We start from the raw sequence: 25492 nt of genomic DNA on the forward strand, positions 1-25492 counted from the left end.
GTTGCTTTTCACTCTGTTGATTGTATCCTTTGATGCACAGAAGTTTTAAGTTTTGATGTAGTCCAACTTATCTATTTTTATTTTGTTGCCTGTGCTTTTGGTGTCAAGTCCAAGAAATCATTTCCAAATCCAGTGTCATGAAGCTCTTCCTCCATGTTTTCTTCTAAGAGCTTTATAGTTTTAGCTCTTCCACTTAGGTCTTTTATCCATTTTTAGTTAATTTTTTTTTTAATATGGTGTAAGGTAAGGGTTGAACTTCATTTTCTTGCATGTGGATATCCAGTTTTCTCAACAAGACTATTCTTTCCAAATTGAATGGTCTCTTGTTGAAAATAATTTAACCATATATGTAAGGTTTTATTTCTGGGCTCTCTATTTTATTCCATTTATCCATATGCCTGTCTTTATGCAAGTACTGCACTGTTTTGATTACTGTAGCTTTGTAATACGTTTTGAAATGAGGAAGTGTGAGACTTCCAGCTTTGTTTTTTTTATTAGGATTGTTTTAGTAATTTGGATTGTTTGATATTCCATATGAATTTTAGTATGGATTTTTCTATTTCTGAAAAAAGGAAGTCTTTAGGATTTTGAGACTACAGTAGAACTTTTGAATTCTCTCTTACAGGAAACATTAGCCAAGGAGGAGGGACATTTAGGCAAAAGGAAGGGCATAACTAAAAGCATGAAAAGATAAAAGAGCTTAGTGTATTTGGGGAACTGAAAGTAATCTGGTATTGTTGAAGCATTAGGCATACTTGTATCTCTGTGTATATGTGTAAGAGTGTAGACTTGGGTAGGAGATGAATTAAGAGCTAAAATAGAGGTCAGATATTGTGAAAGTGGATGTGTTTTGTGTTAAGAAGATTAATGGGGATTAAACTTCTTAACATTAGTGAAGGGTTGGACTATGGAGTGAAGTGATCAGATTTGTATTTTATAAAGATAACCCTGTTGGTAAGAGTGGGTGCTAGATTGAATAGGAAGAGGTATTTGCAGAAGCATCAGATAGGAGATTGTTGGAAAACTCACAGAAATAAAATGATAAGACTTGCACTATAGTAGGATTAGTGGGGATAGAAAGGAAGTAATGGACCTGAAACAGCTTTGTCCTACTATATACTCAGAAATATTCCAGTGGCTTCACTCTCTTCCTAGGTCCTGAAGTCCTCAGACCTGCAGAACAGTTTCTGAACTCAGGGTGGTGGTTCCAAGTCTTCACCTGTATCATCAGCTGTCACCTTTTAGGAACTCAAATGACTGCTGAAGACTCAGAGGTACAGGGGTCCCTCAGCAATAGCTAGCCCTTTCTCAGAGCCCCCAGGCTCCCACTCCTCATCTGCCACTCTCTGGGCCTCTGGCTGCTCCAAGGACCTTGTGTTCATTTCTGTCCTACCTATGGGTTGGTCTGTCTTTTCTTGCTTTGGTCTTCCCTGAGCCCACTGGAATTCACCAAAGTGAGAGTTGTCTTATCTGTTGTGACCCATTCCATCCACCTATGGAATTGCAGCTCTCCAGGCCCTCTAAATGTGATCCATGTTACCAATGTCTGTGACCCACCTAAGAACTTGTTTCTTCTGCAAGGACTGGAACCTTCTGCTTCCCTAGCTTTCCCTAACGTAACATCCTTCCATACCCTGTGACTCAGTTCCCTGTCTTCAGATAGAGTGGTATTGAATAGGAGTCATTAAGATCTCTGCCACTTGAAATCCTCAGCTCTCTGCCAGGGCTTCCCTGAATGTACTGGGTAATGATAATGCTGGTTCTGAGCAGCAGCAGCAGCTGGGGAAAGAATGAGCTCCCCCAGCCAGAGGCTGAGCCACTGAATACTGAGATCCCAAGTTCCTGTTCTGAACCCTGGTGATCAGTTCCTTTGATGGGCCATTTGTGGCAGTGCATGTGTGTTTGGTTGGCCCATCACAGTCACAGGTGGAGTCATGGAGCTAGGGGCAGGTAGCAAGCTCGAGCTCCCAAGTTCTTGGGGGCATTTTAGAACCACTTTGGGAGTTCTGAAATTGTCAGCTCTGACCCATTGCCAAGAATGCACATTTGGTGATACGTGGGATGAAGCAAACTGATCAAAGTACACAAGTGCCATCAGTACAGGGGAAAGCAGAGCCAGGTGAAAAGCAGGCTGTGGCTTGGGGTTAAAATGCAGTGATTAAAGTGATGATGGACTGCACCTCATAGGCAAACCAGGAAGAATGCAATAAAAAGGATCAAGGAAAGGTGCGGGAGAAGTGTTAAAATGGGAAATTGGGAGGAGATGGGGAAGAGAAAGGAGAAAGGCCAGGAAAAACAGATTTAAGGAGTTGCTGCTTCTTTGAAAGCCAAGAAGCTGTTAGAGCAGAGTACAAGATCTCAGATCTTTGCAGCCCCCTGCCTGGGAAGGTTGGACTGGTTTTTGTTCTTGAGCCCAGGCTACCTGGCACACAGCCTCAGGAAATCAGAATGTGTTCTCATCACTCACTTTGTGTTCCCAAACAGAAGAGAAGAGAGGGAGGGTGGCCACCTTGATCCAGCTGAAGCATCTCCAGGAGGCCTTTTCTGGATGTCACATCGAGGCTGCCCTTCTGCTACAACACGGAGCTGGTGATCCCCGAGTTCGTGGACATGGCTTTGCTCAGCAATATCCTAGAGGCCTATTCCTTTGTCTCAGGTAGTTGTTCAGTCTCAGCTGGGCCAGGTCTGAGGCCTGGGGCTGGGTAGAGCCATCTCCTGGGTGGCCATCTCTGGTCTTATGCTCAGGAGAGAAATGCCCCTCCTAACAGAGGGGCTCTGTGGTACTGAGTTTTGAGATGAAAAGTTTTCTGGTTTGAAACTTAAGCTTTCTCTAATTTGGCAAATGGGGGGTTCTAAGAGCTTTATCTTGCTGAAAAATGTTTGGTTTCCTTTTGGGCTCGAGTGAATGAAGTAGCCTGGGGCTACTGTTGGCTTCTGTCATTAAGTATTTAACTCTGATATGTAAGGCCAGAATGGAGTATCCTCAGCCTGATTATTTCTATGCAGTGGTTCTCAGCTCCACCCAGGGTGTGTGTGTGTGTGTGTGTGTGTGTGTGTGTGTGTGGTCTGTGTTTGGGGGGTTGTGTGAGAAGTTTGATAACCTTCTGGGAGACATGGAGACAGAAAGTATGTGAGTCTGGGAGAGTCTGATATTTGCTCCCTCCTTGGTTCAAAGTTGTTTTCTTTTAGAAAGATGGCTGACTTTCTCCTCAAGATCATTTCTTGAGAACAGGTGCTGTTCATATAAAAGGAGTCATTTAAAAATACATGAAAATATACCTCAATAAAGCTGAAATTTAAAAAAAATACATGAAAATGCTGAATAGTTTGAATGACCAAATTGATTTTCTGCTGCTTGAGTGAGCTTTTAAGGTTTTGGTAGTTTGCTTTTCTTTATTTTATTTGGCCTTATGTCTCTGTTTGTTGTATAAAAGGAAGGGACTGAGGTTCTGATTAGATTTCCTCTGGGGGACTGGTTTTACTTTCTAGTTCTCTGGTCAGGGTTGATATGTGGTGACCTCAGAGTTCAGGTACAAAACCTGACATGTCTATTTACAATGGCAAATCTGAGCTAAGGTTGAGGATAAAGGAAGTTCATGGCTTTTTGTTGAAAGAACATCTTGGATGACGTGCAACCTGATTTTAGAAAGGAGGACTTCTCAGGAACCTGGCTGGCTCCTTTGTGGTTGGCAAGATGCAGCATGTAGTCTTCACATGCCTCAACTCCAGGGTTCTCCCTTTTCAGATCAGCGAAGGCTCAGGTCATCAGTCAGCTCCTCACCTCCCAAAGGAAGTTCAGTGCCTGGGGCCTCCTTGCCTGGGCACCCACACATCAGAGGAATCTCAGTTCTGCTTTTTCTTCTAGGCTATTCTGGAGAGAAAGGACACTGGAGCTGGAAAAGAGATGTTTAAAACTCTGGTATCATGTTTTCATAAGCAATTAAATTGATGATCTCCTCAACTCTATAGTGAAGACACCCCAAAATGAAGTGGGGTGTGGCAGGGAGGGTCTGGAGTTTCCAGGCCTCAGATGACACTTGCAAATAAGCTGTTGTAAGAAAATATCTTGGGTGAGAGCAAACAGGCTTCTGGACTTTGGAACTCTACTCAGCACAAGAAGTACCTGGCGGCTTTTCATTTTGGCCAGGATGACCCTGAGTTGTGATCATTGAATGCCCTGGTGTTTACCATGTGTCTTATGATCTTGTTAAGGTGAAAGGGTACATGGCCCTGTTTTTCTCTCCCCTTCAACCTTTTTCCTTCCCACTCCATATTCTGGAATTAAATATTGCTTAGGATGCAGGAAGATAATGCTTCTTTTAAGTGAATACGGGCTGAGATAAAAAGAAAAGGAAAGGAAATGGAAAGTGGAGTGGCTAAAATAAAATGCATTAGATCAAGTAAACAGACTTGGTGGCTAAAAATTCATTCTGAGTGTGATTCAGAATACTGCCTGACTATAAAGGAAATGAATTAAAAAATTTAAAATATGAAGGTGAATATAACAGCCCCTAACCGCTCCTATTTTCTCCCAGCTTATCAGTTGCCTCATCCACGTGGTCCATCATTTCAGGAACACACTTGCTAATACACATAACTCCCTTATTCCTTTGTCTAGTTTCTGATTAAACCAACAGGCAAAAATCCCAACTCTTAAGTAAACTCTTCTTTCTCCCCTTTTTCCCTCTGCACTCAAGTAACCAAACACTGTTACAACTTTGCAGATTGAAACCATTAAGAAATTCATGGAATTTGGCCTTAGCTGAGGCTTTGTAATACTGTGTCATTCTTTCTATTTGCTTTTGGATACATCTTGTTCCCATTCTTCACAATACCCATTTCAAACCTTGACCAAGGTATAATTTAAAATATCTGTTTATCAAAATGTACCCGTAGTTGGCAAATGCAAACTAAGAAAAAAAGTAGCATTAATGAAGAAGGATTAAAGTTAATATATAAAGAGCTCTTACAAATCAACAAAGGATAAGTGTCCCAAAAGAAAAGTGGACAAAGGATAAGAATCAGCAGTTTGCCGAAGAAAAAATACAGATTACTGGTAAAACATAAGCAGCTCAATGTCTGGCAATTAAACAAATGCAAAATGAAACCAACAGTGAGGTTAACATTTTAATTTTATAAAATTCTCAAATATTTGAGTGATTATGTTTATAATTTCAGTTTTGGAGAAAGTGTAGGGAGATGAGTACTTGCACATATTGCTGATGGGATTATAAATTGCTACAGCCTCTCTAGAAAATGATTTGGGAACAAATGTCAAAAGCCTTAAAACCACATATAGCATTTAGCCAGCAATTCCACAACTAGGAATTTATCCTAATGAAATAATTAGGGATACGGGTCAAAATTTTACTGTGAAGACAGTTTATCTCAGAACTGTTTATAATAGTAAAAACAAAATGTTGGTGAATATTAATTTAAGTAGAAAGATATTTATGATGTGCTGTTAAGTAAACAAAGCCTGTTACCACACAGCATATACAGTGTAATCCCATTATGTGTGTATATTCATATGTATATATAACCACATTTTACTACAAACTATATCTGGATGCTGGGATTGTATGAGTATGTGTCTGTGTATTTTTAATTCTCTTTTGCTTAGATGTATTTATGTGTTCTATATGTCATTGATATTAGTTTTGTAATAAGTAATGTTATTTTATTGAAATTTAAAAATTTGAAATATATATATGTGTGTATATAAATAAATAAATGAATGAATATATATATATATATATATATATATATAATTACCACTGCCTTACTCTTTTCTGACTTCTCTAGCTGAGTATCTAAATGACCTGAACGTTACCACTTAGATGTGCCATAAGTGTTTCAAATTGAACCTGGCCTGGAATGGAATATTGTCCCCTTTAAATATGTTTCCTTTTTAAAAATTGAACTATAGTTAATTTACAATGTTGTGTTAGTTTCAAGTATACATCAAAGTGATTCAGATATATATAGATATTATATGTATAATATATGTAATATATGAAAAATATATATTTAAATATATATATTCTTTTACATGTAAAAGAATGTATATATTTTATATATATAAAAAGAATATATATATATATTCTTTTTCAGATTCATTTCCATTATAGGTTATCACAAGATATTGAGTATAGTTCCCTGTGCTATACAGTAGGACCTTGTTGTTTACCTATTTTATATATAGTAGTGTGTATATGTTCATCCCAACCTCCTCATTTATCCCTCCCCACCTGTCCCCTTTGGTAATAAGTTTGTTTTCTATGTCTGTGAGTCTACTCCTGTTTTGTAAATAAGTTCATTTGTATCATTTTTTTAGATTCCACATATAAGTGATATCATATGATATTTGTCTTTCTCTTTCTGATTTGCTTCACTAGTATGATGATTTCTAGGTCCACCCATGTTGCTGCAAATAGCATCATTTCATTCATTCTTTATGTGAAGTAATATCCCATTGTGTATATATATACACATATATATGTATATATATGTGTATATATATATATATATATATATATATATATATATATATATATATATATATATATATATACCACATCTTTATCCATTCATCTGTCAGTGGACATTTAGGTTGCTTCCATGTCTTGGCTATTGTAAATAGTGCTGCTATGAACATTGGGGTGCATCTATCTTTTTGATTAGAGTTTTCTCCAGATATATGCCCAAGAGTGAGATTGCAGGATCACATGGTAACTATTTTTACTTTTTTAAGGAACCTCCATAATGTTCTCCATAGTGGCTGTACCAACTAACATTCCCATCAACAGTGTAGGAGGGTTCTTTTTTCTCCACACTCTCTCCAGCATTTATTATTTATAGACTTTTTAATGATGGCCATTCTGACTGGTGTGAGGTAATACCTCATTAGAGTTTTGATTTGCGCTTCCCTAATAATTAGTGATGTGGAGTATCTTTTCATGTGTTTGTTGGCCATCTGTATGTCTTCTTTGGAGAAATGTCTATTTAGGTCTTCTGCCCATTTTTTGATTGGGTTTTTGTTTTTTTGATATTAAGCTGTATGAGCTGTTTGTATATTTTGGAAATTAATCCCTTATCAGTAGCATTGTTTGCAAATTAAATATACTCCTTATTTTGTGTACCATCTAGGGCATCACCTATACTAGAAATATGATTTTTAGCCTTTGATGCATCTTCTTCACTGCCCATATCCAATCACTTACAGTTGGTCCATTTCACCTTTCAATGTCCCTGAAATGCCTCCCTTCTACTTTATTCCCACTATAACTGAGTTGGTTTAAGCTCATTCATGTTTTTGCCTGCTTTGCCATAATGGCATTTTCTATGGTCTACCAACCTCCAATCTGTGTTTTGTAGTGAAATGATGTTTCTAAAATGTAAGCGTGATAATGCAATCCTTTTTACTTTTTAGAATCTCTTTGTGGATCCTCATTATATCAAGGATAAAACCCAAACACTTTTTTATGGTTTAACAGTTAGAGTTGTTTTCAGCTGCAAATAGTAGAAACCTTCAATTTGGTGTTCTAAACACATAGGAATTATCTTACCCACATAACAAGAAGTCTGGAGGTAGGTGGTTGCTAGCATTAGCTCAAAAATGTAGGGGCCAGATTCTCTGTGATTCTCATGACCTTTCTTTTATGCTTGTCATCTCATGGCTGCAAAATGGCTGCTGTTGCTCTTGCCTTTTGATTCAAGATTGAAAGACAGATGAAAAAGGAAGGAGGTTCCAGTCGACCTCGTCCCATGTTTCATTGGCTAGACCTGTGTCACATGGCCATTTCTAGCTGTAAGAGAGGCTGGAAAAATGAGAATTCTAGCCTTTTCAACTTCCAGACCAATGGTTCATAATCAGGGGTGATTTTGCACAGTAGGGGGATTTCTGCCAATGTCTGGACACATTTTTGGCTATAACAACAGGTGAGGGTTGCTGCTAGTATCATCTAGTGGGTGGAGAAACATACTACAATGCATAGGACAACCCCTATGACAAAGAATTAACTTTTCAAGATGTAGGTCGTGCCAAGGTTTAGAAAACATGCTAGAATAGAGACAAGCAAGAGGGAAGGAACTTAGGGATGGTTTGAGATACTCCAATCTGCAGTTTTTTATGTGGCTTACCAGGGCTTTTCTTGTCTAACCTTGACTTCTCCATGCTCTTATTTAATTATAGTCCTCCCTGACCAAGGCCTCACTTCAATTATTCTAAACCACCTGCCTAGCCTTTTCTCATCTCTTTTGCAGTTATTTCCTTATCCAGGAATTCTTCCATTCAGTCTTGGACTGGCTAACTCCTTCCCAGTCTTTAGAACTCTCTCAGTCATCTTCTCCCCTTATTCCCTACTCAGGCTTAGGTGCCCATCCACCTAAGAATCATCCATGTGTTCTCCCTACACGTGTTTGGTTTCCTCTATCTCAGCACTTGGATTGGAGCAGTAAACACTTCTTGTTCTAACTACTTGAAAGCAACCCCTTGGGATCATAATATAACAATTTAAAATGAGGATAATAATCTCATTAATAATAATAACCTCATTAATAACTTCTAGGATGATTGTTAGAAAGATTAAGCTGAATGATTGCTCTTTTTAATTTAATGTTTTGAATTGATAATACATTCTCCAGCCTCACTCTTCCATTCTTTTTAGATTTTTCTTTAAAAATCACCTTCTCAGTGAGATTCCTTTTGGTCACTTTTTCTACCTCCTTCCCTCCCACACACATTTAACATATCATATCTTCCTTCCTATTTTTTCTGTTTTCTCCTTATCACCACCTAACATACCACCTATTTTATTTATTTATCTTGTTTATTATCCATCTCCTTACTAGCTTACTAGAATGTAAACTCCTAAGAGCACAGAGATTTGTGTTTTGTTTATTTACTGTTATATCCTCAGCATCTAGAATAGTGCCTGGCACCTATTAGATGCTCAACAAGTTAGTGAATGAATATTGCTCAGTCATCAAACAATACAAAATGACATGTAGTAAGAAGTCTTACTCCAGTGCTGTCTCCTACTTCTAGTCCCCAAATTTGATCCATACCAGGCTTCTCTGCATCTTTCCAGAGTTCTTTGTGCAGATATAAGAAAATATGAGCATACAGTCTCACCTGCCCCACTGTTATACACAGGTAGCATATCCTATATACTGTTTTGTACTTCACTTTTTTCACTGAAGAATGTATTTTGAAAATATTGTATTTAATAGCAGTGTATAGAGAGCTTCCTCATTCTTTTAGACAACTACACACTGTTCCATTGTACAGAGGAATCATAGTTTAACCAGTCATGGCCAGTGGGAATGGTTCAAATCTTTTCAAACAGGACAACAAACCTGCAATAAATAACCGTGGCAAACATACGTTTTCAAGTGCATTTGTAGAATAAATTCTCAAAAGTAGAATTGCTGGATCAAGTGTATAATAATTATTATTTATGATAAGTATTACCAAATTGGCATTTAAAGAGTTTCACAAATTTACTGCTTATAAGATGTATGAGAAAACCCTGTTATAGTATTTTCAAACTGTTGGATTTTTGACAGTCTGATAGATAAAAAATAATATCTAGATGTCATTTAATTTTTGTTTCTCTAGGTCATAGGTCAGGAAACTTTTTCTTTAAAGAGCTAGATTGTAAATATTTTCAGCTTTGTAGGCCATACAGTTTCTATTCTTACTCTCAACTCTGTGTTGTAGCACGCAAGCAGACATAGACAAAACATAAATGAATGGGCATGGCTATGTGCCAATAACAAAACAGACAGCTGGTCAGATTTGGCTTGTGAGCCATAGTGTGCCAATCCCTGCTTTCAGCGAGCATCTTTTCATATGTTTAAGAGCCATTACTTTTCTGTGAGCTATTAATATTGGGTTGGCAAAAAAGTTCGTTCAGGTTTTTCTGTAAAATGCAATGGAAAAACACGAGCGAACTTTTTGGCCAGCCCGATTTTTGTTGTTTTTTTTTTTTGTCCATTTACTTTATTGGTGTCTTTTTTCTTAATGCTCTTTCTAGGTCCTCTTTATATATTAGGCCTCTGTTACATATTTCAAATATTTTTCCCAATTTGTCATTTAACTTTGCTTACAGTAATTTTTTTCATTGAATAAGTTTTGGGGGATGATTTATTTTTTTACTTAACCAATATTCTTTGGATGTTTAACTGCCACTATAGCTGTGCAGGCCATGCAGTATTTAACCAGAATTTGAATCACTTTTCCTATGAGATTGGCATGAGGGAGGTGGTCTCAGCAATGAGGGAGAGTAGACCAACATTACTCAATTAATAGTCACAAATTTGGAGATTTAAGAAAGTATTGTAATTTCTGCTTTATATTATTTTTATTCTATTATTTATATGGGAATCTGGTGAGGTCTGAGAACCTTTATGTCTCTAGGCCAAAGGCACTGTAGACTCACATTAAATTTTTGTGGAATAAAGTAATCATTTATTGACTTATAAAATAAAATAAAAATCCAACAGTTGTAATATCCCCTTTCGGAGAGTTTGGTGAAAGTGGTACTTTTATACACAGCTGTTGGCAAGATAAAGTAATGTACCATTTTTTTGTTGTTGTTGTTGTTGCAATATAGTTATAATTTTATTTAACATGAAGTTAGTATTTATAATGTTTAATCATTACAGTTTTAGATGACATTTTTTCAGTTAAAGCTATGTTCTCTTTCACATAGAGAAATATGTTTTTTTGTGTGTGTATGCATTACTCTTTTGAGGTTGGGCTGTAGTAGACACAGAGCTGCTTCTATTGAAATGGTCACATTTAAAATAAATAATACACGAGTTTCTGTTTTCCTTAGTTCTTAAAGTACCTCTTTGGATAAGGGATGGTTAGTGGGCTTATGGTGTGAACTTTCATTTAGCAATTTGTATCAAGAGGTATAAAAATATATACCCTTTTGACATGAAGATTTCTATTCTGAGAATTCATTATAAAAGCAGTAAGTGAAACAAACAAGCAAAAAAGGAAGTAGTGTTAAGCACAAAAATGTTCCTTCCATCATTTTTAATAAAAAAGAAATTTGCAACAACCTAAGTATCCAAAGGTAGGAAACTGTTTTTGTAGCTTATGGTGCATTCACTGGGTAGAATACTATGTAGCCATTGTTAAGTATGATTGACTGGAAGACTGTGGCGCAATACAGAAAGACATTTACATTATATGAAACGTGTATCCTTGGGGCAAAGAATGAATAGGTGGAGCACAGAGGATTTTTAGGGCAGTGAAAATACTGTGTATGATGGATACATATCATTATACATTTTTTGAAACTGATAGAAGGTACACCACCAAGAGTGAACCCGAATATAAACTCTGGGCTTTGGGTTATTATATGTCTATAAGGTTCATGTGTCAAATATAATAATTGTACCAAATTATACCAAATGTAACAAATGTACCACTCTGCTGGGAGATGTTGATAATGGCGGAAGCTATTGCATGTGTGGGGTTGGGAGGTATATGGGAAATCTCTGTACCTTCCACTTAATTTTGCTGTGAACCTAAAACTGCTCTAAAAATATCATCTTAAAAACAAACAAAAAGTATAGCCAGAGAAAAAAATATAAGTTGTATATAAACTGATTATAACCAAGTAAATATAAATTTATATAAGAGAAAGAAAGAACAGAAGAAAATTCGCTTCACTGCACTTCATAGTGTGTAGTTACATTCAGGTTGTAAGATTATGGTGATTTGATAGACTTTTTTCTATTCCTTACTCTTTTAATATTGTACTATTATATATAAATCATTTGTCACATATATATGCATATATCCATACTGGCATATATCTATTTATCCACATATAATAATTGAACTTTTAGAAATTGTGTATTCATGATTTAATTCAATAAATATTTAAGAGATAGGCACCGTGAGCAAAGCACTGGCTGGATGCTGTGGAAATCCAAAGTGAATCATATGGATTCTCTTCTCAAATTTCTTGCTGTTGTATGGGGAATATAGTGGTTACATAACTGATTATAATACAACTATATAAAGTGTGCTTAGATTGGAGGAGCTAATTACACTCCTCCCTTCCATACTCAAGGAGCCAGAAAAGCATCAGAATACAGTATCAACTTGCCCAATAAATAAGCCAGGTCAGATAATGTGTCAAGGCCTTCTACCTAGCTGCCCTTGAGTCCTGGGCTATAGGACTGCAGGTCTTTCCCACTGCAGGTAAAGAAAAGTGAGTAGGGTGGATTAGGATGAGGTGGAATAATGAAAGGCCTCTTCTGGGGTGTTTGTTGCCTGGGGGCAGGAGAGGGGGAGTAGGAGAAGAGAGGGGAAGCTGAAAGAAGTGAAAGCAAAGAAGAACCAGCACCAGAAGGAAGGAGCACCAGAGCCAGCCTAGTGGGCACAGTGATTCTCCAATACTCCTTGCTGGGGAAGAAAAAATCAGAGCTGGAAAGAGAAGGAAGGAAGCTTTCTCCAGCATTTCAGAGAAGGCAGAAGTGTTAATGGGAGTCTTTGTTTTTCTATAGGGAGGGGAAGAATCCCATAAAGAGACATCCTCACAGTGCCTTAAGAATTCAGAGAAGAGTTTGTGCTGAATACTCCCTGATTCTACACAAGCCACACAGTTCTCTTTAAAGCCTCTTTTTAAAACCTTTTCTTTTCCACTCAAGGGATTGCAAGCTGTAGGGCCAAGAAGAAAGTCCACGCAGGGAAAAGATTACATTTGCACAGACCTCAGCTGAACTGGCCTGGACTGGTGTTACTGTTCTCTCCTACTGAGTCTGTTGGGCATGATCTGACTTCCAAGGGTGCAAATGAAATTAGCCCCAGGACCTCCCCATAGGGTCTCTTCCTGCCAATGAAAACAATGACCCTGCAGGAAGCAAGATATAGCAATACATTTATTTTTATTTATTGAGGGAAAACTACCATCAATAGCCCTCTCTATTCTGCTTCTTGGTTCAATTAACAGCTATCTGGATCTCCTCAAGACGAGGGTAGATCATTGCCTAAGAGGAAGTGACCTGGAACAGAGAGAGAAAAAGCAACCACAATAGAACTACAGTTTGATTTTTGTAGAAGAATGATGAAGAGAAACAACACAAATTATATCAGCTGTGAAAATCAGTCCTGAGTCACCTGGTCAGGATCCAGTGAGACTCAGTAAAAACTCCTTGCCCTCTCTGGTTGCTTTTACTGGGTTTCTCTGGAAATCTGTGTCTGAGACAATTGTAGGCAAAAAAAAGATGTTTTCTGACCTGGGAAGTAAGACAGGACGGGATGGACTAGTTACACTAGAGGGAGAATAGTGGTTTCCAACATTCAGTTCAGTAACCATCCTCAAGTTAACCTATGTTATAGGTGGGGTGAGGGCCGGTTGTGAAAGAGAGACATTAACTCACAGGGAAGGGAGGATGGGATGAGAAAGGAAGGGAATAAGGGAGAGAAGGAAAGAGGGAGGAAAACAGATAGATGGGTAGAGGAATGAGAGAGAGGGAGGGAGGGAAGGGAAGAGGGAGAGAGAGAGAGAAAGGAGGGAAGGAAGGAAGAGAGGGAGGGAGGAAGGAAGGAAGGGGAAAGAGGGGAAGAAAATAAATAGAGTGAGAGTAAGTTATCAGTTATTGCAAGGATCTGGGGTAATCCCTTTATGCTTTTCATCTGTAATATCTTTACCACAATTCAGCAGAGTTGGTAGTGTTATCGTTGTTTAAAAGAAGTGTCTGAGATAAGGCTTCAAATACAGGTCTGCCTGATGGTTTTCCACCCTGATAAAAGCATGAATTTGTACATCTTTTCTAGAAAGCCTTTTCAGATTCCCATATTTGAACTTAGCTTTTCCACTCACCTTTGCATTTCCAGAAATCCTTCTTCATGTTTCTATAGTTGCACTTCCCTTTGGTACTGCAACGGATAAGGCCATCTTCCCTGCTCGGCTGTTAAGCTCCTCAAGGCAAAGAGTTCACTCAGTCCTCTCAGTGTTTGCTGAATATCAGTTTGCTTGATATTGGCTGGACAGAGTTCAGTTTCAACCTCCTTCTCTCTCCCTTTCTTTCTTTTCTTCCCTCCCTCCTTTCTTTCTTTCTTTCCTTTTCTCTTTCTCTCTTTCTTTCTTTGTTTCTTTTCTTTCTTTCTTTCTTTCTTTCTTTCTTTCTTTCTTTCTTTCTTCCTTCCTTCCTTCTTCCTTCTTCCTTCCTTCCTTCTTTCTTTCTCTTTCTTTCCTTCCTTCTTTCTTCCTTTTTCTTTCTTCCTTCCTCCCTTTCTTTCTTTCTTTCTTTCCTTCTTTCTTTCTTTCTTTCTTTCTTTCTTTCTTTCTTTCTTCTTTCTTTCTTTCTTTCATTCTTTCTTTCCTTCTTTCCTTCCTTCCCTTCCTTCCTTCCTTTCTTTTTCTTTCTCTTTCTTTCATTCTCCCTTCCCTTCTCTTCCTCCCTCCCTTCTCTCTCTCTCCCTCCTTCCCTTCCTTTCTTTCTTTAAATAAGATATAATTTGACATAGAACATGGTATAGATTTAAGGTGAGAATGCATTGCTTTGATACATTTCTGTATTGCTGTATGATCACCATTGTAGCGTTAGCTAACACCTCTTTCACGTCATATAATTACTATCTTCTTTTTTTGTGGTGAGAACAATTAAGATCTAGTGTCTTAGCAACTTTGAAGTCTATAATACAATATTGTTGTCTATAATGACTATGCTGTGCATTAGGTCTCCAGGACTTATTTATCTACTAGTTGCTAACGTGTACCTTTAAACAACATATTCCCAGTTCCCCCACCCCACAGCCCCTGGTAACCAGTGTTCTACTCTGTTTTTATGAGTTCAACTTTTTTAGATTCCTCATGTTACTGATATCATATATTATTTGTCTTTGTCTGACTTATTTCATTTTAGCATAATGCCCTTGAGGTCCATCCATGTTATAAATGGCAGGATCTCCTTCTTTTTTATGGCTGAATAATACTGTAATATATATCACATTTTCTTTATCCGTTCACCTGTTGATAGATACTTAGGTTGTTTCCATAATTTGGTTATTGTGAATAATGCTGCCATAAACATGGGAATGCAACTATCTCTTTAAGATGGTGATGTCATCTCCTGTTTCCTTGATCATCCCAATAGATGCAGAAAAAGCATTTGACAAAATACAACTTTCTTTAATGATAAACCCTCAACAAATTGGGTATAAAAGGAATATATCACAGTATAATAAAGGCAATATATTACAAGCCCACAGCTAACAGCATACTAATTGGTGAAAGATGAAAGTTTTTGATCAACAAAGCCTCCACCATTTTACTGACCCCTTTACATTTTTGATGTCACAATTTACCTCTTTTTATATTGTGTATTCTTTAACAGACTATAGTGGTTTTAGTTATTTTTAGTACCCTTTTCCTTTAACCTTTATACTGCAGTTAAGTGGTTAACACAGCATCATAGTACAGAATTAGAGTTTTCTAAATCTGAAACTGTATATTTACTGTATATTTACCTTTACCAGTGTGTTGTATACTTTAATATGTTTTCATGTCACTAATTAGCATATTTTCTCCCTCATATCTGAAGGATAATTTTGCCAGGTAAAGTATTCTTGGCTGGCAATTTTTTTTCCAACAATTTGAATAGGTAATTCCACTCTCTCCTGGCCTGTAGCGTTTCTGCTGATAAATCCTCTAATAGCCTAATGAGGGTTCCTTTGTAAGTTTATTATCTTTCTTCCTCTGGCGTTTTAAGGATTCTCTCCTTTTCCTTGATTTTTGACAATTTCATTATAATGTTCTTGGTAGTCGTTTGCATTGAGATAGTAGCATGATATATTAGTTTCATAAACTTGGATGTCTAAGACTCTCCCTAGGTTTGTGAAGTTCTCAGCTAGCATTTCCTCAAATAAGCTTTCTGCCCCTCTCTTCTCCTTCTGGAACCCCAGTTATGCTATATATTTGTAAGTTTGATTGAATCCCATTGATCATGTACCCTTTCTTCCTTCTTTTTCATTCTTTTTTCTCTGTTCACTTCTGATTGGGTTATTTCAAAATTACTGTCTTCTTGGTTGCTTATTTTGTCTTCCATTTGATCTACCCTGCTGCAGATTCTCTCTGTTTCATTTTTCATTTTAATCATCAAATTCTTCAGCTCCAAAACTTCTGTTTGGTTCTTTTTTATGGTTTTTAACTTTTTGCTAAATTTCTCACTTTGTACATGTATTATTTTCCTGATTTTATTGAATTGTCTTCTGTGTTTCTTGTAGCTCACTGTTTCCTCAAAACAGCTATTTTGAATTCTTTATCAGCTAGATTATAAGATTTTTTGCTTTTGAGTTCAGTTATTGAAGGATTATTATCTTTTGGTGATGATGTGTTTTCTTGATTCTTCCTCTTTCTTGTAGTGCAGACACCTCCTCAAATCTTTACTAGTTGCTTTCAGATAGGGTATACTGTTTGTTGATCCTCTTCTATCTGGGGTTCTCTCTGACCTTGTATTTATACACCTGCTCTGTACTTCTTGCTCCCTCTTGTGGCAGAATTCTTAAGCTTTTATGTCTTCTGTGGTTCTTACAACTCACCTGGCTGGCTGCTAGATATCTCTCTTGTTTTCCAGAAGGTAGCACTACAGCTCAAGTTTGTGTTTTCTCTCTTGCCCACAGATCCTGCTCTGTTTTTCTAATAGCACTCCATTCACCCTGCTCACTCCTGCTGCCAATCTCTGAGTGCAAACAAGGAGCCACCACAGAGTGAGGGGAGGTGTGGGTTTAGTACTTGGGGCATTGGGGGTAACCACCAGCTGGTGGGGATATCCTTGGCTAAGGTTCTCCCAGGGGCTCTTGAGTGGACTTCCTGCTGAAGCCCTGAGCACAGACAGCAGGAACCATGCCCCTTTAATGCCTTTTGATGTTCTTATTAGGCTTTTCTGATCTTCTCCCTTCCCCCAGTCATGGAGGTCCTGCTTCCAGTACTCCTAATGTTGCTGGAGAAAAATGGGTTTCTCTCACAGCATCCAGCATAGCTGGGGTAGCCGGGCACTCACACTGTACTCTCCTTTTCACCTGTGGAGAGGTCACCACAGGATAGTTCAGTCTGTTATTGTGTCAACTTGTGGGGAGTGGCAAAGCTGAAAACGTTCCTCTTTCCCTCTCCGCTGCATTCAAGCTAGTGTGTGTGTGTGTGTGTGTGTGTGTGTGTGTGTACGTGTGTGTTTTTCCCTCCAGTTGTGTGCTCTAATCACCTCCAGGGGGCTGGAATTTTACAAATTCTCTCTCATCTGTGGGTATTTGCCCAAGTCAGCACTCTCCAGGTTTTCCCCAATCATGGCTGGTAGTTGTTGAGGCAGGTTTGCTCGCTCTGCTGATTCTGCAGCCCAAACCAAGGTTTGTCTTACCAGATGAACAGGTAAGCAAGAGTTCTCCCTGGTCCCTTGGCATATGATATTAGATCACACAATTCCCACAGAGGCACTGTGGTTTATGGATAGATACCTCATTAGTTGTACAAAAAGTAAGGATGTCTTACACTACCATGATGTTAATGTCAGTCCCTTTTTACTATGTTTCATTGTTTGTTGACTACTCTTATGTTGATTATTCATGTTTTCTTTTTTCTTCTTTAAACAGTTTTTATTTCACATCGTCCCTTTTTGTATTCAGTCATATGCATACATTTCTTCCCTTGCAGTAAACATTGGACTATTCGTGTTTTCTATTTTCTTCTCTATTCTTTTCTTTGTACCTATACTTTTTATCTATTTTACTCACATCACTGTCATTTCAGTGGAGGTTTCAGAGAAAAGGAGGGATAATAAACACATGTGTTCAGTATGCTGTGTTCAGACTGATAAAACCTTTTTTGGGTACAATTTGAAATGTATAAAACCTGAAAATGCCTAAGCCCTTTGATACAGCTGTTCTGTTTCTAGATTAACTAACCTGTAGAAATAATTCTGCAATGCAGAATATACAAGGACAAAAAGATACTAACTTTAGCATTGATTGTAATAGTGAAAAATAGGAAACAATTTATATGCTATCAACAAGGAAAAGGTTAAACTTTGATGTCTATACTACAGAAAAATACACAGCAGTCAAAAAGAATACTATTGACATATGTTGAAATCTCTCTAAGGAATATTCTTGAATTTAAGAAGCAAATATAAATCATATATGATTCCACTTATATTCTTTTAAAACCACAAAACAATATATACATTTTGATTCATACTTACAAGTGAATATAGATTATGGATCTAATTTGCTGATGTCAATCTTGGGTCTGGTCAGATTGACCATGCCCTTTGACTCAAGGCAAGGCATGTCCCAGTGCTCTCACATGTAGAAAGTGAGAGCTCTTCACTCAGAGGCTCTCATTCTGTTGAACACATCGTACAGGGATCATCACTGGGCCCACTAAGTATATTACTCATCAGCAGAATGATTATTTTCTTCTCTCACCAAGAAAGAGTTTAAATTACTCCCCCACAAATTAACCTGATGAGGGCATGCAAAAATGCCCACACTGGCTTTCAATCTGTGAGTGTATAAGTTATCTATTGCTGCACAGCAAATTACAGATCTTCCTCAACTTACCCATTGTAAATTGAAAATATCATAAGTCAAAAATGCATTTAAAAAAAATTTTTATCTTGTATTGGACTATAGTTGATTTACAATGTTGTATTAGATTCAGGTGTACAGCAAAGTGATTCAGTTATATGTATACATATATCTATCCTTTTTCAAATTCTTTTCCCATTTAGGTTATTGTGGAATATTAACTAGAGTTCCCTGTGCTCTACAGGAGGTCCTAGTTTAAATATAGTAGTTTGTATATGTCATTCCCACACTTCCAATTTATCCCTCCCCTCCACCTTTCCCCTTTAGTAACCATAAGTTTTTTTCTAAGTCTGTGAGTCTGTTTCTGTTTGGTAAATAAGCTCATTTGTATCGTATTTTTTTGCTTCTACATATAAGTGATATCATATGATATTTGCCTTTTCTCTGTCTGACTTACTTTACTTAGTATGATAATCTCCAGGTCCATCCATATTGCTGCAAATGGCATTATTTCATTCTCTGTATTGATTGAGTAATATTCCATTGTGTGTGTGTGTGTGTGTGTGTGTGTATCTCCATTCATCTGTCAATGGACATGTAGGTTGCTTCCAAGTCTTGGCTATTATAAACAGCAATGCAATGAACATTGGGGCACATGTATCATTTCGAACCATGGTTTTCTCCAGATACATGCCCAAGAGTGGGATTGCTGGTTCATTGGTAGCTCTATTTTTAGTTTTTTAAGGAACTTCCATACTGTTCTCCATAGTAGCTGTACCAATTTACATTCCCACCAACAGTGTAGGAGGGTTCCCTTTTCTCCACACCCTTTCCAGCATTTATTGTTTGCAGACATTTTGATGATGGCCATTCTGACTGGTGTGAGGTGATATTTCAATGTAATTATATCTCTAATAATTAGTGATGTTGAGCATCTTTTCATGTGCCTCTTGGCCATCTGAAGGTCTTCTTTGGAGAAATGTCTCATTTAGGTCTTCTACCCATTGTTTGATTGGGTTTTTTTTTTTTTTTTATTGACAAAAATGCATTTAATACACCTAACCTGTGGAACATCATAGCTTAGCCTAACCTACCTCAAATGTGTTCAGGACACTTACATTAATCTGTAGTTGGGCAAAATCATCTAACACAAAGCCTATTTTATAATAAAGTGTTTAATATCTCATGTAATTTATTGACTACTGTATTGAAAGTGATAAACTGAATGGTTGTCCACATTCAGAATGGCTGTAAGTGATCATGTGGCTGACTGGGAGTACAGCTCACTGCTGCTGCCCAGCATCAGGAGACAGTATTGTACTGCATATTGATAGCGCAGGGAAAGATCAAAATTTTAAATTAGAAGTACAATTTCTACTTGAGTGCATATTGCTTTCACTCCACTGTAAAGTTAAAAAAATCATAAGTCTAGCCATTGCAATTCAGGGACCATCTGTACCTCAAAACAACACATATTAATTATCTCTCTGTTTCTATAAGTCAGGAATCTGGGATTGGCATAGCTGTGTTCTCTGGTTCAAGGTGTCTCACAAGGCTGCTGCATGGCCAGGGTTGTGGCCACCTCAATGCTCCACCAGGGGATGATTCACTTCAAAATTTTAAATTCCAGTAAAATAACATTATTTACTACAAAATTAATGCCAATGAGAATAGAATACTTAAAAATACAGCTAAGCAAAATAAACTTTAAACTACACAAAACATATTCATACACTTCCAAGCTTTGAAGGCTGTTAGAGGCCACACTTAGTTCCTCGCTATACAGGCCTCTCTGTAGCACAGATCATAGCATGGGAACTGACTGCATCAGAGCAAGCAAGTGAGTAAGTTAAAGAGAGAGCATGAATAAGTTGGAAGTCAGTCTTAGGTTACCTGATCTTGAGTCATCCATCACTTTTGTTAGAAGTAAGTCACTAGGTCCAGCCCACAATGTCCAGCCCTTGGAGGGAAGGGCTTGCATAAGAGTATGAATACCAAGAGGTGGGGGGGATCATCTCAGAAGTTACCTACAACTATGATTAAAAGGTAATTCAAGGGGTTGCAGGAGCAAATTCAGAAACAGATTTTTCTGGTATAAGCAAATGGCACAGTTACTTGCTTCTAGTAAATGCTAAATGATATTTTTTCTTTTTTTTTTTTTAACTTTTCATTTTGAAATAATTTTGAAGTTAAGTTACAGGAATAGTAAGAGAATTCCATACACTCTTTACCCACATTCACCATTTGTTGAAAATTATATTTTGAAAACATTATGCAATTTGTCACATGGAAAGGCAATATTTGTAACCATCAAAGCTTTGAGGTCTGGTGAGAGGCGTGCATCCTGTGCTGGAGTCATATTTGCTCTCTGCATATATAGTTGTCATCTCTCAAATGTTCTCTTCTTCCTCCTCCTCCAGAAAATACTGAGCGAGCAGCTCTGTACTTTGTCTCTGGTGTGTGCATCGGGCTGGTCCTCACCGTAGCTGCCTTGGTGATGAGGATCTCTTGCCACACAGACTGCCGGCAGCATCCCCAGAAGAAGTTCCTGCAGGACCAAGAAAGCAGCAGCAACAGCAGCGACAGCGAGGATGGCAGCTCCTACGCGGCATCCGACATCTCAGTCAGGAGACATCGTCGCTTCGAGAGGACTTTGAACCAGAACGTTTTCACCTCAGCGGAGGAGCTGGAGCGCGCCCAGCGGCTAGAGGAGCGGGAACGCATCATCAGGGAGATTTGGATGAATGGCCAGCCCGAGGTTCCTGGCACCAGGAGCCTGAACCGCTACTACTAGGGGCAGGAGCAGGAATCCACACCCCGCTGTTAGCCGCCTGGTAGAAAAAGGGTCCTGCAAGGAGGGCTGGCACAAAGAGTTGAACGCAGCTCTGCTAATGTTATGGTGGCAGAGATAAGCAGGACATTCCCATTTTCTAGCCAGGAGGACTGATTTCTCCCTTTTGACTAAATTTATGGAGAAGTAGAAAAACCAAGTTGGTTCATCAACTTTTCCAGGTCTTGGAATGGTGCTGAAAACCCTCTCCAGCAATGTGGATGGAGATTAGAGAAATGGAACTTGTGGTTTCTCTTGATTTCTGAGGATCTCAGAAGTTTCTGCAGACTTCATTGCTATGTGTTATTTCTTTACAAAAGGAAATATTATTACAGGCTGAGGGCTAGGAAGAGCAGGGTTAACTTAACCCAGTAAATGCAACTTTCTAAATGACTCCATGCTATGGAGGTGATTTTGATCCAGATAGCATGATCAATGCTTATTGTTTAAGGTCTATTCTTTCAATCTTGTGTTGCAATGGCAACCTCAGGGATTAAAATCCTATTTTTTATTACAGTTCCCACTTCACTCATGAAAATGAATAATGTATTATAGGAGATGTGTCAGTGAACTAGAAAAATGTCAATAACCTCAAAGGATGAAGCGTTTTATTTTAAATAGCTTATAAAGAATATATTAACATGCAATTAATGCTACATGCATTTGAAAATGCAGCACAAGAATAAAAGCTGTGTTTCCCCCCCTTTTGGAGAGAAGAAAATTTTGTTATGACTCTAGATAATCATGATTTTAAACAATTTGTTTTTTTAAAAAAACCATTTGGATTTCTAATAAAAGAATAGGAATAAAGCCAAAATTAAGTTGGGATAAAAAATAAATGTTACATGAGATCTTTTTTTGTTTTATGTTTATTTCTGTGGTTACACTTACCCTAAACAGCAGCCCTTTTATATAGGTGGGTATGGTCTTTTGCCAGACCCTTCAAATAGCTGGAGAATTGTGAGAAACTGGAGAATGGAGAAATGGCCCCTAGGGGCTTTTCATTTCTGTATGTTTCTGTTATGATTACAGTATAGTTGAGTGATTGTTAAGCTGATAGGGGAATAGAAGACTTACCTAAGGCTAGAAATAATATGGTGGCCTCATACTGAGAGGGGAAGTTGGTAAGGAAGGAAGAGGGGCAAGGCTGAACCACATTTAGAAATGGGTTACAGAGGAGGAAGCAGCATCCTCCAGCCTGATAGACGGCAATAATGCATTCTATCAGTCTGTCGGATCCCTTCTCTGGCCATGCAGTGGGTTGCTTAGTCAGTCTGTCTGGATGCTCCAGAGCCTTCCTACTGTATTTCCCCTGTTCATTGGCTTTGTCATCATACCTGAGAAGATGGTTGGGAGACTTCCTCAGCTGGACACTCTATTACTTTGGGAACTCACTCTCTGTGATAGGGGCTTGGAAGTCTGTCTTAAGAACTGAATGGTTACAGATATCTGTTTCCCAAGGGGACAATAGTTTGCTTGAAACCCTCAATGGCTGGCTTGATTATACCTTTTTGAGTGATCTCATTGGCTAGTAACAACTGCCAAAAATCTTGTTAAATCTGCCTCTCTGAATCTGGGTTCTTACCCTTGTGGTTTCAGTCCCTTGGCAACAAGTGCAGGAATCATCCCATTCCCCTGGGCTTTATATTAACACCATCTATATTGGCTTGTGCCACTTTTTAAATTTTTTATTTTTTAAAATTAATTTTTATTGGAGTCTAGTTTCTTTACACTGTTGTGTTAGTTTCTTGCTGTACAACCAAGAGAATAAGTTATACGTATAAATATATCCACTCTTTTTTTAATTTCCTTCCCATTTAGGTCACCACAGAGCACTGAGTAGAGTTCCCTGTGCTATATAGTAGGTTCTCATTAGTTATCTAATTTATACATAGTAGTGTATATATGTCAGTCCCAATCTCCCAATTCATCCACCCTCCTCCCCTGCTTGGTAACCATAAGTTTGTTCTCTACATCTGTGACTCTATTTCTGCTTTGCAAATAAATTCATCTCTACCATTTTTCTAGATTCCACATATAAATGATATTATACAATACTTGTTTTTCTCTTTCTGACTTACTTCACTCTGTATGACAGTCTATCATCTGGTCCATCCATTCTCTGCAAATGGCACTATTTTGTTCCTTTCTATGGCTGAGTAATATTCCATTGTATATATGTACTACATCTTTATCCATTCCTCTCTTGATGAACATTTAGGTTGCTTCCATGTCCTGGCTATAGTAAATAGTGCTGCAATGAACAACAGGATGCATGTATCCTTTAGAATTATGGTTTTCTGCAGATATATGCCCAGGAGAGGGATTGCTGGATCATATAGTAGCTCTATTTTTAGTTTTTTAAGGAACCTCCATACTGTTCTTCATAGTGGCAGTATCAGTTTACATTCCCACCAACAGTGAGGAGGGTTCCCTTTTCTCCACACCCTCTCAGCATTTATTGTTTCTAGATTTTTTGATGATGGCCTTTCTGACCAGTGTGAGGTGATACCTCATTGCAGTTTTGATTTGCATTTTTCTAATACTTAGTGATGTTGAGCATCTTTTCATGTGTCTGTTGGCCACTGTATGTCTTCTTTGGAGAAATATCTATTTAGGTCTTCCTCCCATTTTGTGACTGGGTTGTTTGTTTTCTTGATATTGGGATGCATGTGCTGTTTATATATTTTGGAGATTAATCCCTTGTCAGTTGCTTCACTTGCAAATGTATTCTCCCATTCTGAGGGTTGTCTTTTTGTTTTGTTTATGGTTTCCTTTGCTGTGCAAAAGCTTTTAGGTTTCATTAGGTCCCATTTATTTATTTTTGTTTTTATTTCCATTACTCTAGGTGGTGGATTGAAAAAGAACTTGCTGTGATTTATGTCAGAGAGTGTTCTGCCTACATTTCCTCTACGAGTTTTATAGTATCTGGCCATACATTTAGGTCTTTAATCCATTTTGAGTTTATTTTTGTGTGTGGTGCTAGGGAGTGTTCTAATTTCTCTTTTTTACATGTAGTTGTCCTGTTTTCCCAGCACAACTTACTGAAGAGCCTGTCTTTTGTCCTTTGTATATTCTTGCCTCCTTTGTCATAGATTAGGTGACCATAGGTGTATGGGTTTATCTCTGGACTTTCTATCCTGTTCCATTGATCTATAATTCTGTGTTTTTTCCAGTACCATACTGTTTTGATGACTGTAGTTTTGTAGTATAGTCTGAAATCAGGGAGCCTGATTCCTCCAGCTGCATTCTTCTTTCTCAAGATTGTTTTTGCTATTCGGAGTCTTTGTGTTTCCATACAAAGTGTAAAATTTTTCTGTTCTAATTCTGTGGAAAATGCCATTGGTAATTTGATAGGGATTGCACTGAATCTGTAGAATGCTTTGAGTAGTATAGTAATTTTCACAATATTGATTCTTCCAAACCAAGAACATGGTACATCTCTCTATCTGTTTGTGACATCTTTGATTACTTTCATCAGTGTTTTCTGAGGACAGGTCTTTTGCCTCTTTAGGTAGGTTTATTCCTAGGTATTTTATTTTTTTGATGCAATGGTAAATGGGATTGTTTCCTTAATCTCTCTTTCTGATCTTTCACTGTTAGTGTATAGGAATGCAAGAGACTTCTGTGTACAAATTTTGTATCCTGCAACTTTACCAAATTCATTGCTGAACTCCAGTAGATTTCTGGTAGCATCTTTAGGATATTCTATGTATAGTATCATGTTATCTGCAAACAGTGACAGTTTTACTTCTTCTTTTCCAACTTAGATTCCTTTTATTTCCTTTTCTTTTCTGATTGCCATGGCTAGGACTTCCAAAACTATGTTGAATAAAAGCAGTGAGAGTGGACATCCTTGTCTTGTTCCTGATCTTAGAGGAAATGCTTTCAGTTTTTCACCATTGAGAATGATGTTTCCTGTGGGTTTGTCGTATGTGGCCTTTTTATGTTGAGATAGGTTCTTCTATACCCACTTTCTGGAGAGTTTTTTATCAAAAATGGTGTTGAATTTTGTCAAAAGCTTTTTCTGCATATGGTTTTTATTCTTCAATTTGTTGATGTGGTGTATCACATGATTGATTTGCATATATTGAAGAATCCTTGCATCC

At 37.8% G+C, this 25492-nt stretch overlaps 2 protein-coding genes across 15 annotated transcripts in view; one reads left to right on the forward strand and one right to left on the reverse strand.

Annotated features, from left to right (window-relative positions):
• Positions 1–22238, forward strand: part of EVA1A (eva-1 homolog A, regulator of programmed cell death) — an 82561-nt gene extending 60323 nt beyond the window's left edge. For 7 of the 14 annotated variants that reach the window (XM_082357036.1, XM_082357037.1, XM_082357025.1 and 4 more), the window contains 3 exons: positions 1156–1274; positions 2485–2656; positions 20974–22238. In XM_082357036.1, the coding sequence (XP_082213162.1) occupies positions 2611–2656; positions 20974–21347 (420 nt within the window). In that variant the 5' untranslated portion in view covers positions 1156–1274; positions 2485–2610 and the 3' untranslated portion in view covers positions 21348–22238. Of the gene's footprint in view, positions 1–1155; positions 1275–1301; positions 2227–2484; positions 2657–20973 lie in introns of those variants that run through there. The other 7 variants (XM_082357027.1, XM_082357029.1, XM_082357035.1 and 4 more) reach the window with 2 other exon arrangements.
• LOC309611944 (uncharacterized protein) overlaps positions 1–25492 on the reverse strand; it is a 371966-nt gene that overhangs the window by 75432 nt on the left and 271042 nt on the right. The window lies entirely within an intron of this gene.

Source organism: Balaenoptera borealis (assembly GCF_965194805.1).
Source record: "Balaenoptera borealis genome assembly, chromosome: 15".
Lineage (NCBI taxonomy): Eukaryota > Metazoa > Chordata > Mammalia > Artiodactyla > Balaenopteridae > Balaenoptera > Balaenoptera borealis.